Here is a 26,060-nt window from a genome sequence, read left to right as displayed (position 1 = left end):
TAGATATGATATTTCAAATATTAAATTTATAATTGATAATACTAATTTCGAATATAATATCTTTACAAATCATTCAAATCCTGAAGAGATAGAATCATTCACTTTAAATCAAATCGAATTAATGGATTGGATATTTTCAACTAGAAATAATGATATCATTTCAAAACGTTGTAAATTAACTTTTCCAACTTTAAAAGCTTTATTATATTTAACTGGTAGAAGTGATCAATTATTTAATATTGAAATTTTAACAAATTATTTTAATAATTTAGATAATAATAATTTAGATGGTAATAATAATAATAATAATAACTCAAATAATAAAAATAGTAATAATAATAACGATGATTTAGTATTTAAACATTGTGGTAGATTACTTTATGAAGTTATTCAAAGAGGTGATTTAGATTTTATAAATAAATTTATGGAACGTTATTTTTCAGTATTCAGAGAAATTCATACATTTGAAAAGATTTTACCACAAATAGAACAACAACAACAACAGCAACAACAAAAATTAATAGTACCAAAAGTAGATAGTAAAATTCAAAATCAATCAAATTTAACAACCTCAACTACAACTTTAGCTTCAACTTCAATTACAACTACAACAACTACTTCAAAATCTTTAGAAAATTCTATTCAAAATAAATCAGAGATTAAAGATATTGAAATGGATGATAGTTATAATCCTACATTAGATAAAGAAGTGAAGCTGACAAGTGATATAACTATTGAACCACCACTGAGTAAATTGTCAACTAATTGTAATAATAATAATAATGATGGTAATCTTGATGAAAATGAAAAAATCATTGGAACAATTGATGAATATTTTAAAAAAGAATTAATATCAGAAACTTATAAAACTAATCCTTATGGTATTAATGAAAAAAATGATAATGATGACAACGACAACAAAGATGATGATGATGATGACGATGATGATGATGATAATCATAATAATACACTAAAACCATATAAGGTTATAGATTTTAAAAGAGGTAGAACAAAAAAAGATGATAGAAAAGAAAAGAAAAAATTAAAATTAGAAAAAGATATTGAAAAGAAAAGAATTGAAAAAGAAAAACATATTGAAAAACAAAGAAAAGAATTTGAAAAAGAAAGAAAAATCCAAGAAAAAGAGAAAAATAAACAAGAAGAAATTGAAAAAAAAGAAAAATTAAAACAAGAAATGAAAAAATCAAAACCCTCAAAAAAAGATTTACAATTGATCAAGTACAATCAATTTGGTCCAAAAGAAATGATTAAATATCGATTGATACCACCTCAAGAGTTTCCAAATTCAAAAATTCAATTCCTTTTAACTTTTTTAAGTTTATTATCAAAGTTTGGTAGATTAGATATCATCAAATATTTAGATCAAAAGTATCCTTTTCTTTTATCAAAGAAATCAAGTTTAAAAAATCATAGTGCAAAAATTGAACATCGTCTCTTGAATCCAATTTTCACAAAGTCAGATTTGGTTAAAATTTTATTATTAGATTCCTTAAGTAATGATCATTTAGAGTTATTTAATTATCTCTCAAATGATGATAGACTTGATGTAGGTTTTAGACAATTTTTTAAATATTCAAATCAATCTCAAGTGGTTTATCAAGCAAATAAAGATAAATTTGAATCTTTAAAAGATTTGGCTCCACCTTCACCAAATAAATCAAAAGTTTAGAAAAAATTTAAAAAAAAAAAATTGTAAATAAAAAATTGATCTCCTTCATTGGTGAACAAGAAAAATAGTTTTTTTAAATTAAATTTTCATTATTTGGCTTTTATTTTTTATTTTTTTTTTTCTAAATTTTTAAAATTTTTTTTGTTTTAACCAATTCGATGATATTGAAGATACAAAATCATTATTAAAAAAAAATAAAGAACAACTTGAATCATTACAAAATAATAAAATTGATTTAAATAAATCATCAAATGCAGTACCAAACAATGTATTAAAAACATCAACAAATTCAATTCCAGAAAATAAAGGTTTAAAATCATCAACAACAAATTTAAATAAGAGTGCTGGTTTAAAATTAAGTCAATTATTTGTTAATCCATTATTATATAGTGTTGCCTCTGAAGATCATATGGTACTTCAGGTTTCACCATCTGAAAAGCCACCATCGCCACGTGATATTGAAGCTGCAAATAATGAAGAGGATGACGATAGCGATAATATTCCAATGAATAAGGTTGATTCCAATTTAACCACTACTCCTGGTGGTGAAAATAATAATAATGATGATGAAGAAATTACAGATGATGGTAATGTTAAAGTTGTTCAAAGAAATAAATATTTACAAAAATGGGATGAGATTTGGTCTAAATTTCAAGGTATTATTTTATTGGTACTTAGTGCTGGTCTTTTTTCAGTTATGGCATTAGCAGTTAAACAACTTTCAAAAGAATTATCATCATTAGAGATTACTTTCTTTCGGTCATTTTATTGTTTTATAGGTTGTCTTTTAATTTTATTTCCATTGAAAATTAATCCATTAGTCCAAAAGAAAAGCGTTTATTCTTATCATTACGTGGTCTTTCAGGTACTATTGGTTTATGCACTTATTTCTATACCATCACAGTTTTACCATTATCAGAAGCTGTAATCATTTCATTCACTAATCCAGTTATGACCGCTGCATTAGCTGCGGTACTATTAAAAGAGAAATGGGGACCAGTTCAAGCAATATGTGCATTCTTATCATTATGTGGTATTACAGTTATTTCAAAACCATCATTCCTTTTCCACGATGATCATAATGATGGTTCAAGTGCAAGTCATGCTGAAAGTGATCCACATAAATTATTATATATTTTTATAGGTATTATAGGTGCATTCTTTGGTGCAATCTCTTATATCGCAGTGAGAAAGGTGTGTCCAAATGTGCATGCATTTGTATTGGTAACTTATTTCTCTGGTTTAGCTTCACTAGTTACTTTTCCATCAGCTTTCATATTCCAAACTTTCAAATGACCATTAAAAGCTTGGTGTTTTTGGTACAGTTGCTCAAGGTGCAGTCAATAGAAAATAAATTAATAATTAATAATTAATAATAATAAATAATAATAAAAAATAATAATATAATAATAATAATAGCAATAATAATAATAGTAATAATAATAATATAATAATAATAATAATATAATAATAATAACAAAACTAATATATAATAATATAGTATATCTCTATTTTAATAATAATATATATTATATATAAAATTTATATGTAATAATATAAAAAATATTTAATTAAATAAATCATAATAGTACTTTTGTAATATTTTTACATATTTACTAAATTTAATAATAAAATTAGTTTATTAAAAAAAAAAAAAAAAAAAAAAAAAAAAAAAAAAAAAGTTAAAATTGAGAATTTAGAGAAATAGTAATATTTGAAGTTATTTTTTATTTTTTTATTCTATTGTTTTTGCTCTAGGAATTTGAAAGTTTTAGGTAGAATTTGACTAATTAAATCAATTTTTAAATAATGTATTACCCGCTATTAATGGGACAGTGACATTATTGGTTATTGGTTCATAGCCCATGAAGTGTGGTATCTAACAATGGCACCATATTATTTACACTTTAAGCCGTAATGGTATTAGATGTAGTTGTATTTGTATTAGTGGTTGAAGTTGTACTTGTATTTGTATCAGATGTAGTTGTATTTGTATTTGGGTTAGTAGTTGAGGTTTCAAGGGTATTAGTGTATGAAGTTGTATTTGCAATGGTATTTTTGTGTATATTTGTATGATTTTGGTTATTATTTGAAGTTGTGGTTGTATTTTTTATTTTATCAATTTTAATAAATTCATTTTTCAATTCTTCATAGTTTATATTTTGGGCTTGCTGGAAAAGTGTGGAGTATTGGGGGAAGCATTCTGTATTAAAAAATTCCCACATTGTGCGAAACAATCCAATTTCCGAATTTGGTATTGATTTGATAGTTCTTTTAACAGCTTGTTCATTCTCCATAATATAAACCTTTACTAATGACTCTAAATCATCAGATTCAACTACAGAAAATGCATGATTGGTTCTATTATTTATTAAAATATTATAGATCCTATTTGAAGCAGTATTCATTGTTCCTTGGTAGAATTCTTCATTTTCAGTGAAATTTGCAAAACCAAAATCTACCAAAAGAGGATCGCCACCAGAATCCATTAAAAGATTTGATAATCTAATATCTCTATGTATAACCTCTCTTGATGTATGTTTTTGAGTATTTCGACAGACTATTTTAATTTAATATATATATATTAATTGAAAAAAAGATTATAAATAAGTGTTTAAAAAGAAAATATAATTATAAATTATTGACTGTAAATTAAATTTACATACCTTAGTATAAAAGGAAATATCAATGGGTTTGCCTTCTAAGTTCTTAATCAATTGGCCTCTAGGTGATATTTGAATCCAGTTTTCAGTTTGGTTTTGTTGTTTTATTGATGGAGTACCTTCAATACCATCAATAAAAGTTAAATATTTAACTTCGGTTTGAAAAAAATAAGGATAATTAAACCATTTATAAACAAACTCCTTATTTACAATGAAAACTGAAGATGTTGCGCCATAATAAAATTCGACAGAATCATTTGTATGGTTTTTCAATATAGTTTGTAAGCTATTTGGAATGTTTCTAATAAATTGTTCGAGGTAAATCATTATATTTGAAAGGTATTGAAACCCAATTCTTAAATCATAGTCGATTGTAATATAATATTTATTGTTTTCAATATCATACTTTACAAATTTTATTTTTGTTTTATTCATTAAGAAACCAAACATTGGACGGTTTAAAACATGATGATTTGACTTTTCAACGATTATATCAATATATTTAAGAACTTGATCCAGGTTTGTATCACTTGATATTGAACCTTTCTTTATATCACCAACCATGTGCATCCAATAGGGTTCAAATGGAAATCCTTTTTGATTAATAAAGTAATCACAATACCTATTGCTTATTATACTATTAATCTTTATTTTCGTTCCATTTGTAATAATTAATTTCCTTTTTTTATTAAAATCTTTAAAATATTCATCCAATTTCGATTGCATGGTAGATTCTTGGTTGCAATCATCTAAATTGATGACATGTTTCTTTAATTCTATACCACTTGGTATGTTCCAATCTTTGAACTCACAGTTTTCTTCTATCAACTTTAGGGAATTCTTGATTTTAAACAATTCAGAATATGAAGTTGTTCCTTTTAAATCACCCTAGATTTTAATAAATTTTTTTAATAATTTTTAATTAGAATTAATTTAAATTTAACAACAGTCTCGAATTGAATATTTACATTTTTAGTTGAAGAAGTTAAAATGATTGATTTAAGATCCTCCACTTCTGTCTTTAATTTTTGTTTCTCTTCTTCAACTTTTGTTAAAAATTCTTTTTTTTCTTCTTCCACTTTTATTAAAAATTCTTTTTTTTCTTCTTCCAACATTCTATTTTTTTCTTCTTCATACATTCTATTTATATCTTCTTCCAACATTCTATTTTTTTCTTCAATTTTTAACCTTTTTCTTGTATTTTCCACTTGTTTGAAAAATCTTATTTTTTGTTTTGGATCATTAATATTATCAATTTCATAATCTTCTAATATTTCATTAATATCATCTTCTTTTAAATCCTTTAAACTTTCTTTATTTTCTTTCAAAAATCCTGAAATGTCCATTTTTTATTAAAAGGTTTTTTTTGATATTTAAATTTATTGGTAGTTTTTATTTTTTTTAAAACTTTATGTTTGTTTTTAAAAAAAAAAAAAAAATTATAATAATTCTAATAATTTTTTTTTATAATTAAGGTTAGTAATTAAAAAAAAAAAAAAAAAAAAAAAAAAATAAAATATAATAATAATAAAAGTTTAAGGATCTTTTGAACTTATTTGGGTTTTACAAAAAAAAAAAAAAAAAAAAAAAAAATTTATGGCGCGCCAAATATAGAAAACAAAAAAATGTAAAACAAGTAATTACATTTTAAAAAAAAAATAATAATAATAATAAAATTTGCAATTTCCAAATAAAGTAGAAATTTATAAATCATAATAATTTAATAATAATTTTTTTATTTTTTATTATTTCTATTTTCTTTTTGATGAAGATGATTTTGAGGAAGAGGATGATGAACCTTTTGAAGATGAAGATGAAGATTTTGATCTAATTGAACCACCACCACCACCACCACCACCACCACCACCACCACCACCACCACCACCACCACCACTACTACTACTACTACTACCTGATTTTGAAGAGGATGGTCTATTGCTACTACTAACAGATTTTTCATCTCTTTTTCTTTTATTTGTTACATCGAAAGTTTTCATTTTATCATCTCTTTCAGCTTTTTGTTCTAAATCTTCCCAATTTTCACCTTGGGAAGAATCTTCATCATCATCATCAGAACCTGAAGACATTGAAGAGATAATCACTAGATTCAGATTGGTCACTATTGGAATGATAATCATCATCGCCACTATCTTCTTCCTCTTCTTCTAAATTCCAGGAAAGACTAAACACCATCGTCATGGAATTTCTTTACATCACTTTTGATTGTATCCATAATTCTCTTCCAATTGTAATTACGTTCAGATTGATAAAATTTAATATTGAATGAATCGAGCCATTCTTTGACAGTTTCGAAATAGTTTCTTGGGATGACACTGATAGGAATTGGTGGAAGATTGTAATCCTTAAAGACTAAATCAATACCATCAACTCCACCAACAACTAATGCATCAACAACCACACCAATAACAACCACACCAATAACAACCACACAAACAACAACCACACCAACAACAACCACACATCAATTACCAACAAGCAATACAACAATCAACAACCTAAACAAAACTACTACTACTACTACTACTACTACAAAACCTATCAATAAAACTACTACAAGCAATGGTACCAAGTTTCCAATTGCCAGTAGTATTAGAAAATAATGGAACAATTAAAATTATTACTATGGAACTAATAATTTTGTGTAACCTGATTTAATTTACGCAGAATCGAACATCTGATCTAATATATAACTTACTAAAAGATCGACACCTGCAGGGTTCGAACCTGCGCCTCCGAAGAGAACGCCTTAGCAGGGCGCCGCATTAACCACTTTGCTAAGGTGTCATCGGAAACCAAATGAATAATACACTTTTTTAAGCTGTCATCGATGACATATTACAGTTCGCCGATGACACAGCAACAATAGCATACAACTTTATGGACCATTTCCTCATGAATGAATGGATCAAGAAGTTTTGCCAAGCAACCAGCGCAAAAATAAACCAAACCAAATGCTCGTGTATCACTTTCAAATGGAACACCAGAACGCTATACACCGTCATAAAATCAAACGAACGGTACCTCGGATTTGACTTCAACAATAAGGGTATCAAATCCAAAATCAATACAATCTCAGACAACATCAGAGCTAAACTAGTAACATGGAACTCAACTTCATCAACCTATATGGGCAGACTCATAATGGCAAAAACATATGCACTATCTCAGTTAACGTTCCACACTTACATCAACACCACATCACAACACAATAGTATTGAAAATAACATCGTAAAATTCGTTTTCAACACAAAATCTAAAAACTCTCTTTCACTACAAAGAAGACAAAACAACTATATCAATGGTGGCCTAAACTTATGGAACCTGAAGACAAGAGAACTAGCACAGAAAGCATGGTTATTCGAAAGATACCTCCACCAAAGAGTAAGTAACACTCCTAGTTCATATATAAAACTGTGGGAAGAGGAACTCAGAAACAACAACAACAACAAAACAACAACAAAACAAAATCAACTACAACTACAACTACACTGGCAATGCAAGCAAGCATGGACCCAATTAAAAACTCCACAAAATAAACAAACACACTACGAACACCTCCCAAAATTAAAAAAAATATACGAGGATATGATGACAACTCAATCTCCAGAACACAACAAATTCATACCAACTCCTGGCCAAAAAGAAATAATGACCAAAATTAATAGCAAACACCTTCCATTTAAAGAAATCAAAAAAATAATAAACATGAAAGGTAGAGATCTATTATGGAGATACACACTGAAAGCATTACCAAAAATATACAACATGCCATGCCAACAGTGTGGGGAAGATGAGACTTCAGAACATATATTCTTCAACTGCAAAGCCCACATCAAAAACACACAAGAAATATTCAACTACACCCTAACTAAGTGTGGACACACCACTCACACCTGGAATGTGAAGATTTTAAACCATCTACAAATCGCACTAGTAGCCAATTTAATAGCTATTATATTCGAAAGAATCTGGCACAAAAGAAATAAACTCATTCACGATGAAAAAGAAATAATAATTCACAGACAACAAGTCATACGTGAACTGATTAAAACACAAAGAGCTGCATGGGACAGGACACAAGCGGTTATAAACAAAACATTAAGAATCAAATCAAAGCAACGGCCAGAAGAACAAAATAAATTAGACTCACTAATCTCGCTAAAGCTATTACAATTTAGCAGACAATGGAACTCACCTCTTCACGCAATAGAACTTCCGAAACATCTCAAAAAATACAATAATTCACTCAGTACTTTCTATAAATAAAAAAAAAAAAAAAAAAAAAAAAAAAAAAAAAAAAAAAAAAAAAAAAAAAAAAAAAAAAAAAAATCTTGGGAACCCAAGTTAATCAGAAAATTTCCAGATTTTTAACTTTTTAAAGAAAAATAAAAAAAATAGAAAGAAAATAAAATGAAAATCACAAACAACACCACAAATATTAAGCAACACAAATGCCTACAAAAAATAAGCGAAATTGTGGATAAAACTCAATTAAAAAAAAAACAATGTATAACCGGACCAATAAGTATCGCAACTAAAAACTCCGCAATGAGGGATTACTATACTATCATCGAATCTGGGGAGGTAACTTTTCAAAGTATGGTGCCTCGAGCCTGAAACCTCTGAACACATATTCTTCAAATGCAAATCACACCTCAGCAACTCTCAAGATGGTATAGATCACATCCAAGATAAAAGTGGAAGCTCCAAAATCACTTCTGGGATTAGAAGTGTTCAACAAACTCGATATTACACTAACTGCCAATGCCATAGCAATAATATGCGAAAACATTTGGAAAAGAAAAAACAAAAAAGTTTATGAAGGAATCACTCTCAAAAATTTAAAGAAGGAGTTATTAATCCACGAACTAAAAAAACACTAACAGCAGCTGGGAAAGAACCAAAAACACAATTTACAAATTAACCAGACAAGAAAGAAAAGCACAAAGCGAAGAACAGATCAAGAAATTCAAATCCATCATCTCCAAACATCTCCAAAAATTCAGTAAACAATGGAACTCTCCAATACACATAACACTTCCATCCAACCTCAACAAATACATCACATCCCTCAACACAAAATTTAAATTTAAATTTTAAAAAAAAAAAAAAAAAAAAAAAAAAAAAAAAAAATACTCTACCACCTTCAAAGGCACCTGAAACCTATCTAAAAATAAAATGAGATCTATCTCAAGAAGAAGCAACTAAAAATTGCGTTATTCCAATCAAAAAAAAAGTGTCATCGAAAACCAAATGGGTAATACACTTTGCTAAGGTGTCATCCAAAACCAAATGGGTGATACACTTTGTTAAGGTGTCATTGAATACCAATTGGTAATACACTTTGCTAAGGTGTCGTTGTTTAATTTGGTTTCTAATTGTTTTAAAAATTATTTTTTTTTTTTTTTTTTTTGTTTTTCCTTTTTTTTTTTTTTTTTTTTAAGTGTGTTTTGTTTTAAACAAACAACAAAAGTGTTCATATTTGGATCGAGGTGAGTAACTGGAGAGTCTCAATTTTAGGAATTTAAAAAAAAATAATAATTCAAAAAAACAAATTTCATTTTTTTTTTTTTTTTTTTTTTTTTTTTTTTTTTTTTTTTTTTTTTTTTTTTTTTATGGAGTTGAATCCAAGAACAATTACAAATTTCTAAATTGGAAACTATTAGATAAATCTAATAAAAATATTTGATTGTTTTTTCTATACTATTATCTCCCCACAAATCATCCATCAACATTCAAATTATTTATAAATCCTACTCAAATCGAAAAAAAAAAATTAAATAAAATAAAATAAAAAAAAAAAAAAAAAATTATTAAATAAATAAATAAAAAAAATGAAATAAATATTACGGAAGTAATAATTTTAATTTATAAATTTTTGTTTTTCTATTTCTTTTTTCTTTTTTTTTTTTATTTTTATTTTTTTTTTTTAAATTTTGGTAATAAAACTTCTCCTCTAATATTTAATATACCATCTGTGGTTATTGATGTTTTAATAATACACATATTTCAGCCTTTCTATTGCAATTATTAAAATAAAAAGCTTTATCATCTAAAGTTGTTATTGAATTGGTAGTTGTACAAACTTCATTATCTTTATTTGTTGAAGATAATAGAGTACTATTATAACTATTATTTTTACTATTATTATTTTTTAGTATTTTAATTTTTAATCTTTTCTACTAGATAAGATATTTTATATTTTAAGATTTAAAAATGAAATGAAAAATTATATTTCTTATCAAAAACCCATAGGAAAAATTTTACTATTAAGTTTTTGTCTATCAAATACAAAAACAAATGGGAAAATATAATTAAATTATTATTAAAATAAAATTAAAATATTATTATAGTTTTTAATGCGTTTTGTGTTTGACAAAAAAAAAAAAAAAAAAATTATTAATAATGTGTGGTGTGGGAGATAAATTAAATAAAAGTGTTGTTTTACATTAAATGTCTCATTTCAACACCACAATCATATATTAATTTAACTTATATATTTTAATTGTTTTTTTTTTTTTTTTTTTTTTTTTTTTTTTTTTTTTTTTTTTTTAATTTATTTATATAAAAGATATAATTTTTTTTTTTTTCGTTTTATTATTAAAAACTATTAATAATAGATTTGGTTAAGAGTTTATTAATTATTTTTAATACTAGAATGAATCGAACCTTTTTTTTTTTTTTACCTATGAATGAATCGAACCTGTTATTCAGGTTTGATTGAATAAAAAATTTCGACACCTGCAGGGTTCGAACCTGCGCCTCCGAAGAGAACGCCTTAGCAGGGCGCCGCATTAACCACTTTGCTAAGGTGTCATGGAAAAATATTGAGGTTATACACTTCCCTATGTTCTCGCAGAATCATGGTTCAAACCCCATTACGAAGTTCTCCCCAACCTCAAAACAATATACAATGATCTCATGAAAACCAATATCCAAATTACGATTCTTTCAACCCAACTCCGGGTCAGACCCAAATCATGAAAGAAATTAAAAAAACAACTCTCCCTTTTCTAGAAATCAGGAAAATAGTCAACTTGAAAGGAAGAGACCTCCTCTGGAGATTAGCTCTTAAAGCTCTTCCAAAGATCCACAACGCCCCTTGCATCTGGTGTAACGAACAGGAAACCTCAGAACACATCTTCTTCAAATGCAAATCACACATTAAAGAAACTCAAGAGTGCATCAACTACATTCAAGAAAAATCTGGAGGATCCAGAATCAATTGGGGAATAGAAATCTTCAACAGACTAGACATTCCATTAACAGCCAACGCCATAGCCATTATTTGCGAAAACATCTGGAGAAGAAGAAACAAGAAAATCCACAACACTCAAAAACTTAAGAAAACAACTAAAGAAAACTCAAACAGCAGCCTGGGAAAGAACAAAAAACAACATATAGAAACTAATCAGACAAGAAAAAAAAGCAACCAACAAAGAACAAATAAAATAATTTAAAAACATCATCTCCCTACAACTCGAAAGATTTAGCAAACACTGGAACTCACCACTACACACAGTAGCACTACCATCAACCCTCAACAAATATATTACGTCACTAAACACACTCTACACCCCCCAACTTTAAAAAAAAAAAAAAAAAAAAAAAAAAAAAAAAAAAACCATACAACCTTAAAAGGCACCTGTAATATCTAATAATAAAATTAATAAAATGAGTCATATCTCAAGAAGAAGTAACTAAAAATTGCGTTATTCTATTCAAAAAAAATGTTGTCGCAGAAAATTTTTTGGGTATTACAGTTTGTAAAGGTGTAATCGAAATATACTTTAATAAGTTGTACACACAAATTATTTGTGTGATACACTTTGTTAAGGTGTCATTGAAAAATTTTTGGGTGATACACTTTGCAAAGGTGTCTTTTATGAAAATTTTAAAGCACCTGATTTTTGCCCAATCAAGATTATTTCCTTCCGGATTTACTGAACCATTTATAAGAAGGAATAAATCCAATCATGAGAAGATATAAAAATAGAAGAAAAAAAAAAAAACACTACCTAAAAAAATCAAAAAAAAAAAAAAAAATTTTATACAATTAATCCCAAAAAAATCATTTATTTATTTCAGTAATATCCAAATTTCTAATTATGATATAAAAATTTTCACAACACAACATTTCTGTTTCCATAAAAAATAAAATATAACATTTAAAGTTTTGTTAGATTTTTTTTTTTTCTATCTTAAGAAAGAATAAATCTAAAAAATTATTAAAATAAAGAAATTTCCATTTTAATTTTTTTTTTTTTTTTTTTTTCAAAGAATTTTTGATTGAAAATTCAATTTAACCAAATCATTTTTTTTTTTTTTAATTAATTTTTTTAATTTTTATTTTTTTTATTTTTATTTTTTTTTTTTTTTTATTTTTAAAAAAACAATTCAATTTTACTTTAAATAAAAGAAAAGTAAAAATGATAAATAAATTTTTAACAATTTTTTTAATATTTTCAATTGTAATAATTAAAGTTTTATCACAATCATCAAATGAACAACCATTAAATGTAGTACCATATCCACAAGAAGTTACAATGATTGGTTGTAATATTCCATTATCAGTAGGATCAATATCAATTAAAAGTAATATTGAATCAACAATATTAAGTATTTCAATTTCAAGATATCAGAGTTTATTTTTCCCATTTGTTTCAAATAATGTTTTAAAAGATAGCTCTTCAAATATCGAGTTATCATTAATTATTGCAAGTGATGATGAAACACTTGAATTGGGTATTGATGAAAGTTACTTTTTATTAGTGAATCAAGACACTTATCAAATAAAAGCCAATACAATCTATGGTGCAATGAGAGGTTTAGAAACATTCAAACAAATGGTAGTTTATGATGTTGTAGAAAATAGTTACTCATTGACATGTGCTGAAGTTGTAGACTATCCAACCTATCAATGGAGAGGATTGTTGGTTGATAATGCCCGTCATTTCCTTCCAAAGAATATGGTACTTCATATTATTGACTCGATGGGTTATAATAAATTCAATACTATGCATTGGCATTTAATAGATACTGTTGCATTCCCAGTGGAATCGAAAACCTATCCAAAGTTAACTGAAGCATTACTTGGACCTGGTGCAATTATTACACATGATGATATTTTAGAGGTGGTTGCCTATGCTAAAACCTATGGAATTCGTGTGATTCCTGAATTTGATGTTCCAGGCCATTCTGCATCATGGGGTGTAGGCTATCCAGAGCTGTTATCCAATTGTCCAGGCTATCCACAAAGTTCAATTCCATTAGATTGTTCAAATCCATACACTTATAGTTTTCTTGAAAACTTTTTCTCAGAGATTGCACCTCTATTCCAAGATAGTTATTTCCATACTGGTGGTGATGAATTGGTAATTGATTGTTGGGCCAATGATACTTCAATTCAAAAATGGATGAAAACTAATAACTATAATACTTCTGATGCTTTTCAATATTTTGAAGATCAATTAGATGTAATTTTGAAATCAATTAATCGTACTAAAATCGCCTGGAATGATGTACTTCAACATGGTGTTAAATTTGATAAAGAAACTACTTTGGTTCAAACTTGGACAAATATTAATGATCTAAGAGATGTACTAGCCGCTGGTTATAAAACTATAACATCGTTCTTTTTCTATTTAGATAGACAATCACCAACTGGAAATCATTATCATTATGAATGGCAAGATACTTGGGAAGATTTCTATGCATCAGATCCAAGATTAAATATTACTTCAAATGCTGAAAATATTTTAGGTGGTGAAGCTACTATGTTTGGTGAACAAGTTAGTACCGTCAATTGGGATGCCAGAGTTTGGCCAAGAGCTATTGGTATCTCTGAAAGATTATGGTCTGCTACTGAAATTAATAATATCACTCTTGCTCTCCCTCGTATTGGCCAATTCTCTTGTGATATGTCTCGTCGTGGTATTTCCTCTGGTCCATTATTCCCTGATTTTTGCTCATTACCTGATGATTTATCTTTTTCTTTTAAACCAGTTTATCAATTATCAAAAGATGAAATTAAATTAATTTTAAAAAAAAAATAAAAATTCTTTTGTAAACTTTATAAATAAAATAAAAATATTATAAAACTTTAAGGAATCTCATTGTGTCTTTGGTTAGTGTTTTTTTGTTTTTTTTTTTTTAATTAATCAGTGTCTATCCAAAATTAAAGGAAATAAACAATAATTAATAGTTTTAAAATGCTATGTAATCTTTATTTTAATTTGAATTATCAAATAAAGGATTTTAATTTTAAAATTAAGTCTAGTTAAAAAAAAGTGTAGTTGTTATTATTATTTTTTTTTTTTAGATATTCAGTTTTAAATATGTGTATTTAAAATAAAATAAACCAAATAAAATTGTAATTGATTTAGATGAATTGGTGGAAGGAGAGTGTGTCTTTTGATGAGAAATTTTATAGTTTTTTTTTTTTTTTTTTTTTTTTTTTGATATAAATAAACTATTGTAGTATACAATTAGTATGTTATTTTTATTTATTTATTTTAGGTTTTTTAGTTTTTGTGAATTTAAAATAGTATGTTATTTTAGATTAGGTAATTAATAATTAATTGGTGGTGTAATTGTTGGAATTGGTTCATTAGTGTTTATGCTCCATTCTTTTTTGTTAGTGACCAGTTTTTGTTTCCATTGCAATTTTTATATATAAAATATTTTAATTTGTCGTGGTTTATGAAGTTGATTGTGTGCTGACAATTGAAAAACAAATGACCATAGGGATCATTATTCATTTCATTGTTGCAAATGGGGCAAACTTTGTTGTGTAGATGATTAATCGGAAGACATCTAGCATGGAATCTTTGCATTGTATCTCGGCCTTTTGGATCTTTTAGTTTTTGAATTTTGACAAAAAGTTGGTCGTATGTGTATTTCCATAATAGTTGTATTGATTGTTGGTGCGAAGTAAGAAGTAGATCTGAATATTTCTTGCCAATATAGTCTTTTGATTTGCATTGGTGATTGTTTAGTATTGTCGAGTAGATTTCTTTGAGTGTTGGTGGTAGTGAAATATTATTTGTGTTTAATGTTTGAGAGGGTTGGTTTTTTGTTAATATTGGTTGTATGTAATTCAATTTATCCGGAATCGAACAACTGATCTAAGATATTTTTACTTTAATATCGACACCTGCAGGGTTCGAACCTGCGCCTCCGAAGAGAACGCCTTAGCAGGGCGCCGCATTAACCACTTTGCTAAGGTGTCATCGAAAAACAAATGGTTAATACACTTTGCTAAGGTGTCATCGAAAACTGAGTGATGTTAATAAAAAAAAAAAAGTCATCGAAAACCAAATGGGTAATACTGGTATTTTTTTAATATTTCATATTGAACTGTTTTGGGTTTTTAAGAAAAAAAAAAGCCATTTTATTTTTTTGGGCTTTTAAAAAAAAAAAAATGAAAATGTGAATTGGATAAAAAAATAAAAAATCATCCTTTTTAAAGAAAAAAAAAAAATGGCAAGTTGATATTTTTTTTTTTAAAAAAAATTTAATTTAAATTAATAAAAATAGTTATACCAAGATTTTCTAATTTTTTTCTTTTAAAATTTTCTTTTAATTTATTTCAAAAAAAAAAAAAAAAAAAAAAAAAAAAAGTTTTTTAATTTTTTTTTTTTATTTTTTTTTTTAAAAAATAAAATATATGGCTAAAATGGATCATGATTACCGATTAAATATTGTTTTGGTAGGAGATAATCAATGTGGAAAATCTTTTTTATTGAGTAGATATTGTGATGGTATGTTTGTAGAAAATGGAATACAACTTTGGCATGGAATTGAAATTAAAAATAAAATTATTGAATTGAAAAATCAATCAACAAACGAAATTGTCAAAGTGAAATTAATGATATTTGATGGAAATGGTGGGTGCAAATTTAAAGAATTATTTTATGAAAACTATTTAAAACATCAACATGGTTTTATAATAATGTATGATGTTACAAATTTAGAATCATTTAATAACCTATCAAATTGGATTTCAAAAATTAAAAATTCATATCAAACTTCAAATCTTTATCCATCACCTGAACCAATACTATTTATTGTAGGAAATAAATGTGATCTTATAGATGATTCAAAGATTACTACTATTGTTGATTTAAAAAAGCCTCAAGAATTTTGTGACTCTTTATCAATACCATCCATTCATAATGTTTCTGTAAAAGAAAATATAAATGTTGATTTAATATTTCAAAAATTATCTCAATTAATTATGGATACTTATCCTCCACCTAAAATTTCTGAAATAAAAAAAATTAAAAATGTTGATAGTGGTGGTGATTCTATTAATAATTGTATAATAAATTAATAATTAATTTTTCAAATAAAAAAAATAATATCTTAAAAATGTATTTTTTTTTTTTTTTTTTTTTTTTTTTTTTTCACAAACATATTAAACAAATTATTATCCACTCAGGTTAAACATACCAAAATTTAATCTAAGATTTTTCTTATAAACAAAACAATTTTTCCTAATTATTTAAAAAAAAATAAAAAAAGAATTTAAAAATTCGTTTAAAAAAAAAAATTAAAAAAAAAAAAATTTCACAAAAATTTTAAACCAATCAAATTGTTTTAAAAAAACCCTCGGCCTCTCCAAAATGAACAAAACTATACAATCAGCAAATAATAAAAAAATAAAATATAAAAAAAAAAAATAAAAAAAATCTAACCACCCTTCACAACCTAAAAAAAATAAAAAAAAAAAAAATAAAAAAAACAATTTTAACCTAAAACTAAAAAAAAAAAAAAAAATAAAAAGTAATAATGATTTAGGAATTGATTAAATAAAAAAAAAAAAAAAAAAAAAAAAAAAAGAAAAAAAAGGAAAAAAAAATAGAAGAAAAAAAAAAGAAAAGGAAAAAAAAAGAAAAGAAAAAAAAAAATAAAAAAAATAAAGAAAAAAAAATAAAAAAAAATAATAAAAAACACATCCATCTGATTTATTTTTTATGGTTTTTTTTTTTCATTGCGCTCAATGTTTGACCATCACACGGTTTTTTTAATTTCAAAAAAAAAAAAAAAATATAAAAAAAAAAAAAAAAGATATGATTTTTTTTTTTTTTTTTTTTTTTTTTTTTTTTTTTTTTTTTTTTACCCAAGTGATTGATTCGTTCATAATATATAGTGGGCAGTGTTTTTTTTTTTTTTTTTTTCAAAATCATATTCTTTATAAAAAAAGAAAAAAAAAAAATAAACCCACAGACTCCCATCAAATTGCCATTAAAAAAAATCGATAATCACAATAAGAATACAATAAAGGATTGGTTTTAAAAATTTTTTTTTTCTTTTTTTTTTTCTTTTTTTTTTTTTTTTTTTTTTTAAATTAAAAAACAAAGATTGGATTTTCAAAAAAAAAAAAATAGCATTATTAGATCCAATTGAAAAAAAAAAAAAAAAGAAAAGAAATAAAAATTATTTAATAATAAAAATAAAATATGAAACAAAATAATGGCTCTATCAATAATAATAATAATAAAAATAATCTCTTATCAATATCAAATGAATCTCCAAAATTATGGGCAAATCATTTCAGAGTTATAACAAAAAACATTTCACCACAAACATCACCAATTTTAATATCACCTCCACAATCACCACCATTATTACCAAATAATAAAAATAATAATAAAAATAATAATAATAATAATAATAATAATAATAATAATAATAATAATAATAATAATAATAATAATAATAATAATAATAATAATAATAATAGTAATAATAATAATAATAATAATAAAAATAATATTAATAATAATTTTAATAATAATTTTAATAATAATAATAATAATAATAATAATAATAATAATAATAATAATAATAATAATAATAATAATAATAATAATAATAATAATAATAATAATAATAATAATAATAATAATAGTAATAATAATAATAATAATATTAATTTACCATTTTTAATACCACAACAGAAACAACCATCACCTTATCAATCACCATTATCAACTCCATTCCAATCACCTTTACCAACTCCATCACCACTTTTATTAAACTCACCACTCCCATCACCAAATCAATCGCCACGCCAAACTTTAACAAATAACCAATCACCACGTTTGAATCAACAGTCGGGGGAAATAAATCAACGCCAAGAACCAACTGTTCATAGATCATACAAAAAAAGAACTCCTACTCCTACACCTTATTCGCCATCAAATAAAAATGTAAATAATACCAACAACAATAATGATTCCAACAACAACAATAATGATTCCAACAACAACAATAATGATCCCAACAACAATAATAATGATTCCAACAACAACAACAATAATGATTCCAACAACAATAATAATAATAATTCCAATAATAAAAATAAAAATAAAAATAAAAATAAAAATAATTATAATAATTCAAATAATAATTCAAACAATAATAATAATAATCCAAATAATAATAATAATAATTCAAATAATAATAATAATAATAATTCCAATGATAATATTGAACCTAATTTAACAAATCAAAATGATTCAATTCAATACCGTAAAGAATTAGAAATACAAAAAGCATATAAGAGATCATTGGGTTCGTCAAACAATCCAAATAATAACAATAATAAAAATAATAATAATAACAATAATAATAGTAATAATAACCATCAACCAATGAAAATTACTTTTAGTCATAATTATTATGATGATTTTTCAGATTCAAAAGAAGAACTACCTCCACTACCAATTTTAAATGATAAATGTAAAAATAGTAAATTTAATTATGAATGTAAATTACCTGTTTGTATTGTTTGTAGAAATGGTATACCACCTTCATTTATAAATGAAAAACCATTTTGGTAAATATTTCTTTTGTGAAAAAAAAAAAAAAAAAAAAAAAAAAAAAAAAAAAAAAAAAAAATTGTTTCTAGGTTTTAATTTTATTTTTTAATTTTATTTTTTTTAATATTTATTTATAGGGTACACATTCTATATTTAACTTTATATTCATTAAATAAGTCTGCTGAATATATTGAAGAAAATTTTCCAGGTAAAGATTATATTCATTTCGAGAATAAAAAAGTTGCAGATGGTAAAAGGTTTTTTAAATTACTAAAAGATATTTTTAAATTTATTGAAGATCATTGGGACTTAATTTGTTTTAAGAGTAAAGATTCTAATTGGGGTCATATTGCTGGTATGACACTATCACATTATCCAATTTTATTTGAAAATGGATACTCATCATTTGACAGCACTGGCTATTGGTCAATTTCAGACACTTCTGTTGATCCTTATTCAGTTAGTTTTTTATCAGATTTATAAACTGTTTTCCAAAAAAAAAAAAAAAAAAAAGAAAAAAAAAAAAAATTCTCATTATAGCAATAATAATAAGTGATTTTAAAATACAACAAAATAATAATTTTTTTATTTAAAAAAAATAAACAAATAAAAAAATAAATAAAAAATAAAAAATTATTTATTATAGCAATAATAATAAATTAATTTTAATTTTAATTTTACAAAATGTACAAAGGTTTATACCATAAATAAGGTATTTTTTTATTTTTATTTTTATTTAAATAGTTTTTTTTTTTTTTTTTTTTTTTTTTTAATTTTTAATCTATTATCATTTGAATATCAGTTTCTTGATCAATTGAAAAGCAAACTTGTTCATTATTTATATTATTTATATTTTTATTTTCATCACAACAATTTGAATAATTATTGCATAAATTAACTAAATTTGTATTATTTATTAAAATTTCTTTTTTATTTTTTATTATAATATTATTATTATTATTATTATTATTATTATTATTATTATTATTATTATTATTATTATTATTATTATTATTATTATTATTGTTATTATTATTAATTTTTAATATATTTAATTTATTTTTATTTTTATTATTTATTTTATTAATTTGTGTATAATTTTTATCATTTTTTGTATTATTATTTAATTTATAGTCTAAATAATTATAATAAAATTCTTTATTCTCATTAATTCCAAAACTTGAAAAAATACCAGGAAAAAGGACAAGAGGACTTTTATTATTATTACAAATATAAGAAAATTCCATTTTGGTTCTATCTTCAATTATGTTGGTATTCATTTTTTTTTTTTTTTATTAAAATTTTTTTATTATTTTTTAAATTACAATGGTTTTAAAATTTTTTTTTTTTATTTTAATTATTGAAGAACAATGGTTTGAAAGAAGAATAAAATAAAAAACCTCTTATTTATAGGAAAGAAAAAAAAATAAAAAAATAAAAAAATAAATAAATAAATAAATAAAAAAAAAAAAAAAAATTAAATTTATTAAAAAATTGAGAATTTGGGAGTAGTTGGTGTGATCACAAGCAGAAATAACCACATATTATTGTTTCGTTGAATTTTGAGAGTGTGAGATTCTATTATTAACCCATTAATGATAATAATTTGGTTGAAATAAAAAGAGATTTAAATCTCATGGATTATTTTTTTTTTTCATTTTTTTTTTTTTAATTTATTTTTTTTTTTTTTTTTTTCAGTCATTGTGGGATTTTTTAAAAATATAATAAAAATACCCAAGGGTGATTCTTTGTTTTTTATCCATCACCACCAATTACAATTGAGTGAGGTTATTTTTAAAAAAACATAATTGCATACTTAAGTGTTAGTGGTGTATGATTTTGGTTTGCAATGAAGTCGGTTATTTTTTAATTTTAAATTAAAAAATAAAAAAATTAAAAATTTCTTAAAAATCAAAGACAATAAATCAAATTTGTAAATCACACACAAATGAAAAAAATTAAAAATAAAAAATTAAAAATTAAATAAAAAAATGAAAATTAAATAAATAATAAAATAAAAAAATAAAAATTTAAAAATAAATTGTTGTTAATAACAAAGGAAATATAGAAGCTTTTTTTTTTTTTTTAAAAAAAAAAAATATCTTTAATATCATTAATTTAGATTTTGGTTAATTTGTAAATTAATAATTAGTTGAAATTTATTTATTTATTTTACAAATTATAATTAATTAAGTAAAAAAAAAAAAAAAAAAAAAAAGGGTTCTTTGTAATTTTAGGACGATTGAGATATTTTTTTTATTTTTTTTTTTTTTACAAATATTAAATATCAAGATTTATTCATTTTTATACAAAAAAAAAAAAAAAAAAATAGTTTTAAAATATATTTTTTTTTTTTTTTTTTTTTTTTTACCAATTACATCCACAGTCATTATTATACTAACTAAACTAATGCACCAATACCAATAGAATTCTCACCTGCGCCACCTCCCGAATTTTCACGAAACAGAATTTATTCCTTGATCCTTAAAAGAATTTTATGATCTCGAATTAGATTTTAATCTTGGAACAGTTCCAATATTAGAGATTAGTGCATTATAATTTTTAAAGTTAATTAAATAGGTTGATTTGATTTGATTTGATTTTTTTTTTTTTTTCAATTTTTTTTTTTAAAAAAGGTTAAAATACCAATTAAAGTTATTCTTTATAAATCTACTCTTTTTAAAATTGAGATTTTTTTCTTTTTTTATTTTAATAATTAGCCATTATACAATTATGTAATGTAAAAATTTTTTTATTTTTACTTCATTAGTTATATTTTTTTCATATGAACTGTTTTTTTTAATATTTTTATTTTACAAATTTACCAGGAAAAACTTTTTTTTTTTTTATAATAATGTTTATTTTTTAAAAATCTAAATTTATTATTTGAAATAAATATTTATTAATTTTGGTAATTTTTGTTATTAAAATTGTTACCATTGAATATTTAACCACTTTAAGAATTTTTTAAAATTGAGATTATGAAAAATTTGTCATTTTAATTAACACAGAAGATTAATGTAATGATTAACAAAAAATAAAAAAGTAATCAATTTTTTTTTTTTTATTTTTTTTTTTTTTTGAGTTTTTTTTTTTTTTATTTTTTTTTATATATTTTTTAAAAAATGAAATTTATTGATATTGGTGTTAACTTAACAGACCCTATGTTCATAGGTCAATATAATAATAATGGTAAACAATATCATGAAGCAGATTTAAAACAAGTTTTAGAGAGAGCATGGTCAATTGGAATGGAAAAAATTATTATTACTTCAGGAAGATTAAGTGAAGTTAAAGAATCATTAGAATTAATTAAAACTTATAGTGAAGAAAACAACAACAACAATAAAAATAGACTATTTACAACAATTGGTGTACATCCAACAAGGTGTTCACAAGAATTAATTAATACCACTAATGGTAATGATGAAATCAAAAAAGAATATATTGAAGAATTATTAACAATTTATAATGAAAATAAAGAAAAGATAATTGCAATTGGTGAATTTGGTTTAGATTATGATAGATTGGAATTTTGTTCAAAAGAAATTCAATTGAAATGTTTTGAATATCAATTTCAATTATCAGAGAGAACAGAATTACCTTTGTTTTTACATCTTCGAGGTGCGGCTGAAAGTGGTGCATGTTCAGATTTCATTGATATCATTAAAAGAAATAGAAGTAGATTCACTGTTGGTGTAGTTCATTCTTTTACTGGTACTTTGGATGAATTAAATAAACTATTGGAATTGGATGATGGCATTTATATTGGTGTAAATGGTTGTTCTTTAAAAACTCAAGAGAATTTAGATGTAGTTTCAAAAATTCCAATCAATAGATTAATGATTGAAACTGATGCACCTTGGTGTGATATTCGTAAAACTCATTCAAGTTTTAAATATATTAAAACCAATTTTCCAACTTTAAAAAGAGATAAATTTAAATTAGGTTCTTGTGTTCAAAATAGAAATGAACCATGTAATATTATGTAAGTATGGGTACCCCTCCCCACTACCACCCTTTTTTTTTTTTTTTTTTTTTTTTTTTTTTTTTTTTTTTTTTTATCCTACTAAAATATATTTTTTTTTTTTTTTTTTTAATTTTAAATAGAAATGTTTTAGAAGTTATTTCTGGTTTAAATGGTGGGAATATGGAAGAAATATCAGATCAGATTTATAAAAATACTATAAAAGTGTTTTTTCCAGATCTGGAAAATAAATAAAATAGTAATATAAAAATAAAAATTTTGGCGCGTTTTTTTTTTTTTTTTTATTTTCATTATTTTTTTAGAAATTTTTTTTTTTTTTTTTTGATTTTCATTATTTTTTTTTATTTTTTTTATTTTTTAATTTTTTTTTTTTTTTCAATTTATAAATAAAATATATGCATATATTCAAATAGTTTTATAAATAATAATAAAAACAACAACAACAAAAATAATATAACAATAATCTTTTATTTTTTTTTATTAATATAAATTAAAAAAAAAAAAAAAAAAATGACAACACAAATGGAAGATGTTGAAGAAAAAGTTATTAATGAAGAATATAAAATTTGGAAAAGACATACACCATTTCTTTATGATATGGTTATAACTCATGCACTTGAGTGGCCATCACTTACAGTTGCATGGCTACCTGTAAAAACATCACAACCAAATAAACCATATAGTATTGAAAAAGTTATTTTAGGTACACATACATCAGATGAAGAACAAAATTATTTAATGGTAGCAAAAGTTCATTTACCAGTTGACGAAGCTTCAATTGAATCTTTAAAATATGATGATACTAAAGGTGGTATGTTATTATTTTTTAATTTTTAAAAAAAAAAAAAAAAAAAAAAAAAAAAATTACTAATTAATTTCTTTTTTTTTAAAAAAAAAAAAAAGAGGTTGGTGGTATTGGTAATGTTTCAGAAAAAATTGAAATTATTCAAAAGATTAATCATGAAGGTGAAGTTAATAGGGCAAGAGTTATGCCACAAAATCATAGTATTATAGCAACTAAAACAGTATCATCAGAGGTTTATATATTTGATACAACCAAACATCCATTGGAACCAACACCTGATGGTAAATGTTCACCAAATTTAAAGTTAACAGGTCATAAGAAAGAAGGTTATGGTATAAGTTGGAATCCAAGAAAGGAAGGTCATCTTTTGAGTTGTTCAGATGATCAATCAATTTGTATGTGGGATATTTCAGCAGCATCAAAATCAGATTCCACTTTGGATGCATTAAACATTTACAATGGTCATACATCAATTGTTGAAGATGTAGCATGGCATTATATTCACGATACATTTTTTGGATCAGTAGGCGATGATAAGAAACTTATGATTTGGGATACTCGTACTGGAACAAAACCAATTCACGTTGTTGAAGCACATAATAGCGAAGTCAATTGTTTATCATTCAATCCATTTTGTGAGTTTTTAGTTGCAACTGGTTCAACCGATAAGACCGTTGCTCTTTGGGATATGCGTAATTTAGGTAATCGTCTTCATTCTTTAATCTCTCATACTGATGAAGTGTTTCAAGTTCAATTTTCACCACATAATGAAACGGTTTTGGCAAGTTGTGGTTCTGATCGTCGTGTAAACGTTTGGGATCTCTCTAGAATAGGTGAAGAACAAAACAATGAAGATGCTGCCGATGGTCCACCAGAACTTTTATTCATTCATGGTGGTCATACTAGTAAAATTTCAGACTTTTCTTGGAATCCAAATGATCCTTGGTCAATTGCTTCCGTTGCTGAAGATAATATTCTTCAAATTTGGCAAATGGCTGAAAATATTTATAATGATCGTGAAGATGATCTTGAAAATAGTAAAGTTACAAATGCTCAAATTGGTGAATGAAAAAAAAAAATAAAAAAAAAAAATAAAAAAAAATATTATAAATATTTAAATAAAATAAAATAAAACAAAAAAGATGATATATATATAAAATAATAAATGTAAAACTTTTAAAATATAAAAATAATTTTTTAAACTTTTTATTTTTTTTTTTATTATCTTAACAAAATTTATTATTTATTTATTTATTTTGATTTTGATTTATTTTTTTTAGCAGCATTAGCAGCAGCAGTTGAATAAATATAATTCGTAAAAGATTCTTCAAAGATTAAAGCAAATTTATAAACTACATAGACAACAAAAGATAAAACTAAACCAGCAACACTTTTATAAGAGAGAGCATGTGCAATAAATAACATTACAGATCCATTGTACATTGGATTATTCATAACATTGAATGGGAAACCAGTAACTCTTTCTTTCATTAAAATACCAAAATAATCACCTAAATATGTACCAGTAATTCCTAATTTCAAATATGCTGCTAATACTAAAATACCACCAAAACCATATAAAATATATGATAAAACTTCAACTTCAAATCTATCAAATTCTTGGAAAATTGGTTGTCTAATTAATGCTTCTGAAAATCTTTTTTTAATAATAAAAAAAATAATTATAAAAATAATAATAATAATTTTGATGATTTGATTAATAATTTATTTAATTTATTATTATTTTTTTATTTTTTAAAAAAAGAAAACTTACAACCAATCACGCAATATACCTAATGAAAAAATTAAGAATGCTAATAAATAACAACCATTTTCTTTACTTCCACAAATCTTTGTCATAAATTTAGTTTTATATTCCATTCTTGCTGTAATATTCCACCATGTTGGGTTGAATACAACGCATGCAATTGTTAATAAGAAATATTTCTCTGTAAAATCTACATAATTCATTAAATAATCGATATAATCAATTGCGTGTTCAACAATCATTTTCTTTTTTTTTTTTTTTTTTTTCGTGTTTAAAATTTGATCAAATCAGATGGAC

General features: G+C 23.9%; 13 protein-coding genes and 3 non-coding genes across 16 annotated transcripts; 8 read left to right on the top strand and 8 right to left on the bottom strand.

The window, feature by feature from the left end:
* Window positions 1–121: 121 nt before the first annotated feature.
* DDB_G0282779 (hypothetical protein) lies at window positions 122–2,986 on the top strand (the record flags this gene model as incomplete). The annotated part of the gene is made up of 3 exons (XM_635024.1): window positions 122–1,514; window positions 1,891–2,449; window positions 2,512–2,986. 3 exons carry the CDS (start codon window positions 122–124, stop codon window positions 2,984–2,986), a joined length of 2,427 nt encoding a protein of 808 aa, XP_640116.1.
* Window positions 2,987–3,597: 611 nt separating this feature from the next.
* DDB_G0282777 (hypothetical protein) lies at window positions 3,598–5,699 on the bottom strand (the record flags this gene model as incomplete). The annotated part of the gene is made up of 3 exons (XM_635023.1): window positions 3,598–4,250; window positions 4,353–5,241; window positions 5,298–5,699. 3 exons carry the CDS (start codon window positions 5,697–5,699, stop codon window positions 3,598–3,600), a joined length of 1,944 nt encoding a protein of 647 aa, XP_640115.1.
* Window positions 5,700–6,104: 405 nt separating this feature from the next.
* DDB_G0282775 (hypothetical protein) lies at window positions 6,105–6,440 on the bottom strand (the record flags this gene model as incomplete). Its single annotated transcript, XM_635022.1, has 1 exon — window positions 6,105–6,440. One exon carries the CDS (start codon window positions 6,438–6,440, stop codon window positions 6,105–6,107), a length of 336 nt encoding a protein of 111 aa, XP_640114.1.
* Window positions 6,441–6,535: 95 nt separating this feature from the next.
* On the bottom strand, window positions 6,536–6,836 carry DDB_G0282545 (hypothetical protein; the record flags this gene model as incomplete). The annotated part of the gene is made up of 2 exons (XM_635021.1): window positions 6,536–6,753; window positions 6,809–6,836. 2 exons carry the CDS (start codon window positions 6,834–6,836, stop codon window positions 6,536–6,538), a joined length of 246 nt encoding a protein of 81 aa, XP_640113.1.
* A 241-nt stretch (window positions 6,837–7,077) lies between these two features.
* tRNA-Ser-GCU-5 lies at window positions 7,078–7,158 on the bottom strand. The gene has a single exon. It is a non-coding gene; the product is annotated as a tRNA-Ser (tRNA).
* A 357-nt stretch (window positions 7,159–7,515) lies between these two features.
* On the top strand, window positions 7,516–8,640 carry DDB_G0282543 (hypothetical protein; the record flags this gene model as incomplete). Its single annotated transcript, XM_635020.1, has 1 exon — window positions 7,516–8,640. The coding sequence occupies one exon, from the start codon at window positions 7,516–7,518 to the stop codon at window positions 8,638–8,640; it is 1,125 nt and encodes a 374-aa protein (XP_640112.1).
* Window positions 8,641–11,109: 2,469 nt separating this feature from the next.
* tRNA-Ser-GCU-4 lies at window positions 11,110–11,190 on the bottom strand. The gene has a single exon. It is a non-coding gene; the product is annotated as a tRNA-Ser (tRNA).
* Window positions 11,191–11,354: 164 nt separating this feature from the next.
* Window positions 11,355–11,834, top strand: DDB_G0282541 (hypothetical protein; the record flags this gene model as incomplete). The annotated part of the gene is made up of 1 exon (XM_635019.1): window positions 11,355–11,834. The coding sequence occupies one exon, from the start codon at window positions 11,355–11,357 to the stop codon at window positions 11,832–11,834; it is 480 nt and encodes a 159-aa protein (XP_640111.1).
* A 969-nt stretch (window positions 11,835–12,803) lies between these two features.
* nagB (glycoside hydrolase family 20 protein) lies at window positions 12,804–14,429 on the top strand (the record flags this gene model as incomplete). The annotated part of the gene is made up of 1 exon (XM_635018.1): window positions 12,804–14,429. The coding sequence occupies one exon, from the start codon at window positions 12,804–12,806 to the stop codon at window positions 14,427–14,429; it is 1,626 nt and encodes a 541-aa protein (XP_640110.1).
* A 1,094-nt stretch (window positions 14,430–15,523) lies between these two features.
* tRNA-Ser-GCU-3 lies at window positions 15,524–15,604 on the bottom strand. Its single transcript has one exon. It is a non-coding gene; the product is annotated as a tRNA-Ser (tRNA).
* A 438-nt stretch (window positions 15,605–16,042) lies between these two features.
* rabS (Rab GTPase) lies at window positions 16,043–16,708 on the top strand (the record flags this gene model as incomplete). Its single annotated transcript, XM_635017.1, has 1 exon — window positions 16,043–16,708. The coding sequence occupies one exon, from the start codon at window positions 16,043–16,045 to the stop codon at window positions 16,706–16,708; it is 666 nt and encodes a 221-aa protein (XP_640109.1).
* Window positions 16,709–17,837: 1,129 nt separating this feature from the next.
* On the top strand, window positions 17,838–19,685 carry DDB_G0282535 (hypothetical protein; the record flags this gene model as incomplete). The annotated part of the gene is made up of 2 exons (XM_635016.1): window positions 17,838–19,219; window positions 19,340–19,685. 2 exons carry the CDS (start codon window positions 17,838–17,840, stop codon window positions 19,683–19,685), a joined length of 1,728 nt encoding a protein of 575 aa, XP_640108.1.
* Window positions 19,686–19,978: 293 nt separating this feature from the next.
* DDB_G0282533 (hypothetical protein) lies at window positions 19,979–20,482 on the bottom strand (the record flags this gene model as incomplete). The annotated part of the gene is made up of 1 exon (XM_635015.1): window positions 19,979–20,482. One exon carries the CDS (start codon window positions 20,480–20,482, stop codon window positions 19,979–19,981), a length of 504 nt encoding a protein of 167 aa, XP_640107.1.
* A 1,845-nt stretch (window positions 20,483–22,327) lies between these two features.
* Window positions 22,328–23,424, top strand: DDB_G0282531 (tatD-related DNAse; the record flags this gene model as incomplete). Its single annotated transcript, XM_635014.1, has 2 exons — window positions 22,328–23,190; window positions 23,313–23,424. The coding sequence occupies 2 exons, from the start codon at window positions 22,328–22,330 to the stop codon at window positions 23,422–23,424; spliced, it is 975 nt and encodes a 324-aa protein (XP_640106.1).
* Window positions 23,425–23,700: 276 nt separating this feature from the next.
* Window positions 23,701–25,064, top strand: rbbD (WD-40 repeat-containing protein; the record flags this gene model as incomplete). The annotated part of the gene is made up of 2 exons (XM_635013.1): window positions 23,701–24,001; window positions 24,094–25,064. 2 exons carry the CDS (start codon window positions 23,701–23,703, stop codon window positions 25,062–25,064), a joined length of 1,272 nt encoding a protein of 423 aa, XP_640105.1.
* A 182-nt stretch (window positions 25,065–25,246) lies between these two features.
* Window positions 25,247–26,005, bottom strand: pemtA (phospholipid methyltransferase family protein; the record flags this gene model as incomplete). The annotated part of the gene is made up of 2 exons (XM_635012.1): window positions 25,247–25,652; window positions 25,770–26,005. 2 exons carry the CDS (start codon window positions 26,003–26,005, stop codon window positions 25,247–25,249), a joined length of 642 nt encoding a protein of 213 aa, XP_640104.1.
* Window positions 26,006–26,060: the final 55 nt, after the last annotated feature.

The sequence above is a fragment of the Dictyostelium discoideum genome, assembly GCF_000004695.1.
Source record: "Dictyostelium discoideum AX4 chromosome 3 chromosome, whole genome shotgun sequence".
Lineage (NCBI taxonomy): Eukaryota > Evosea > Eumycetozoa > Dictyosteliales > Dictyosteliaceae > Dictyostelium > Dictyostelium discoideum.
This window is presented reverse-complemented; position numbering and strand designations above follow the sequence as displayed.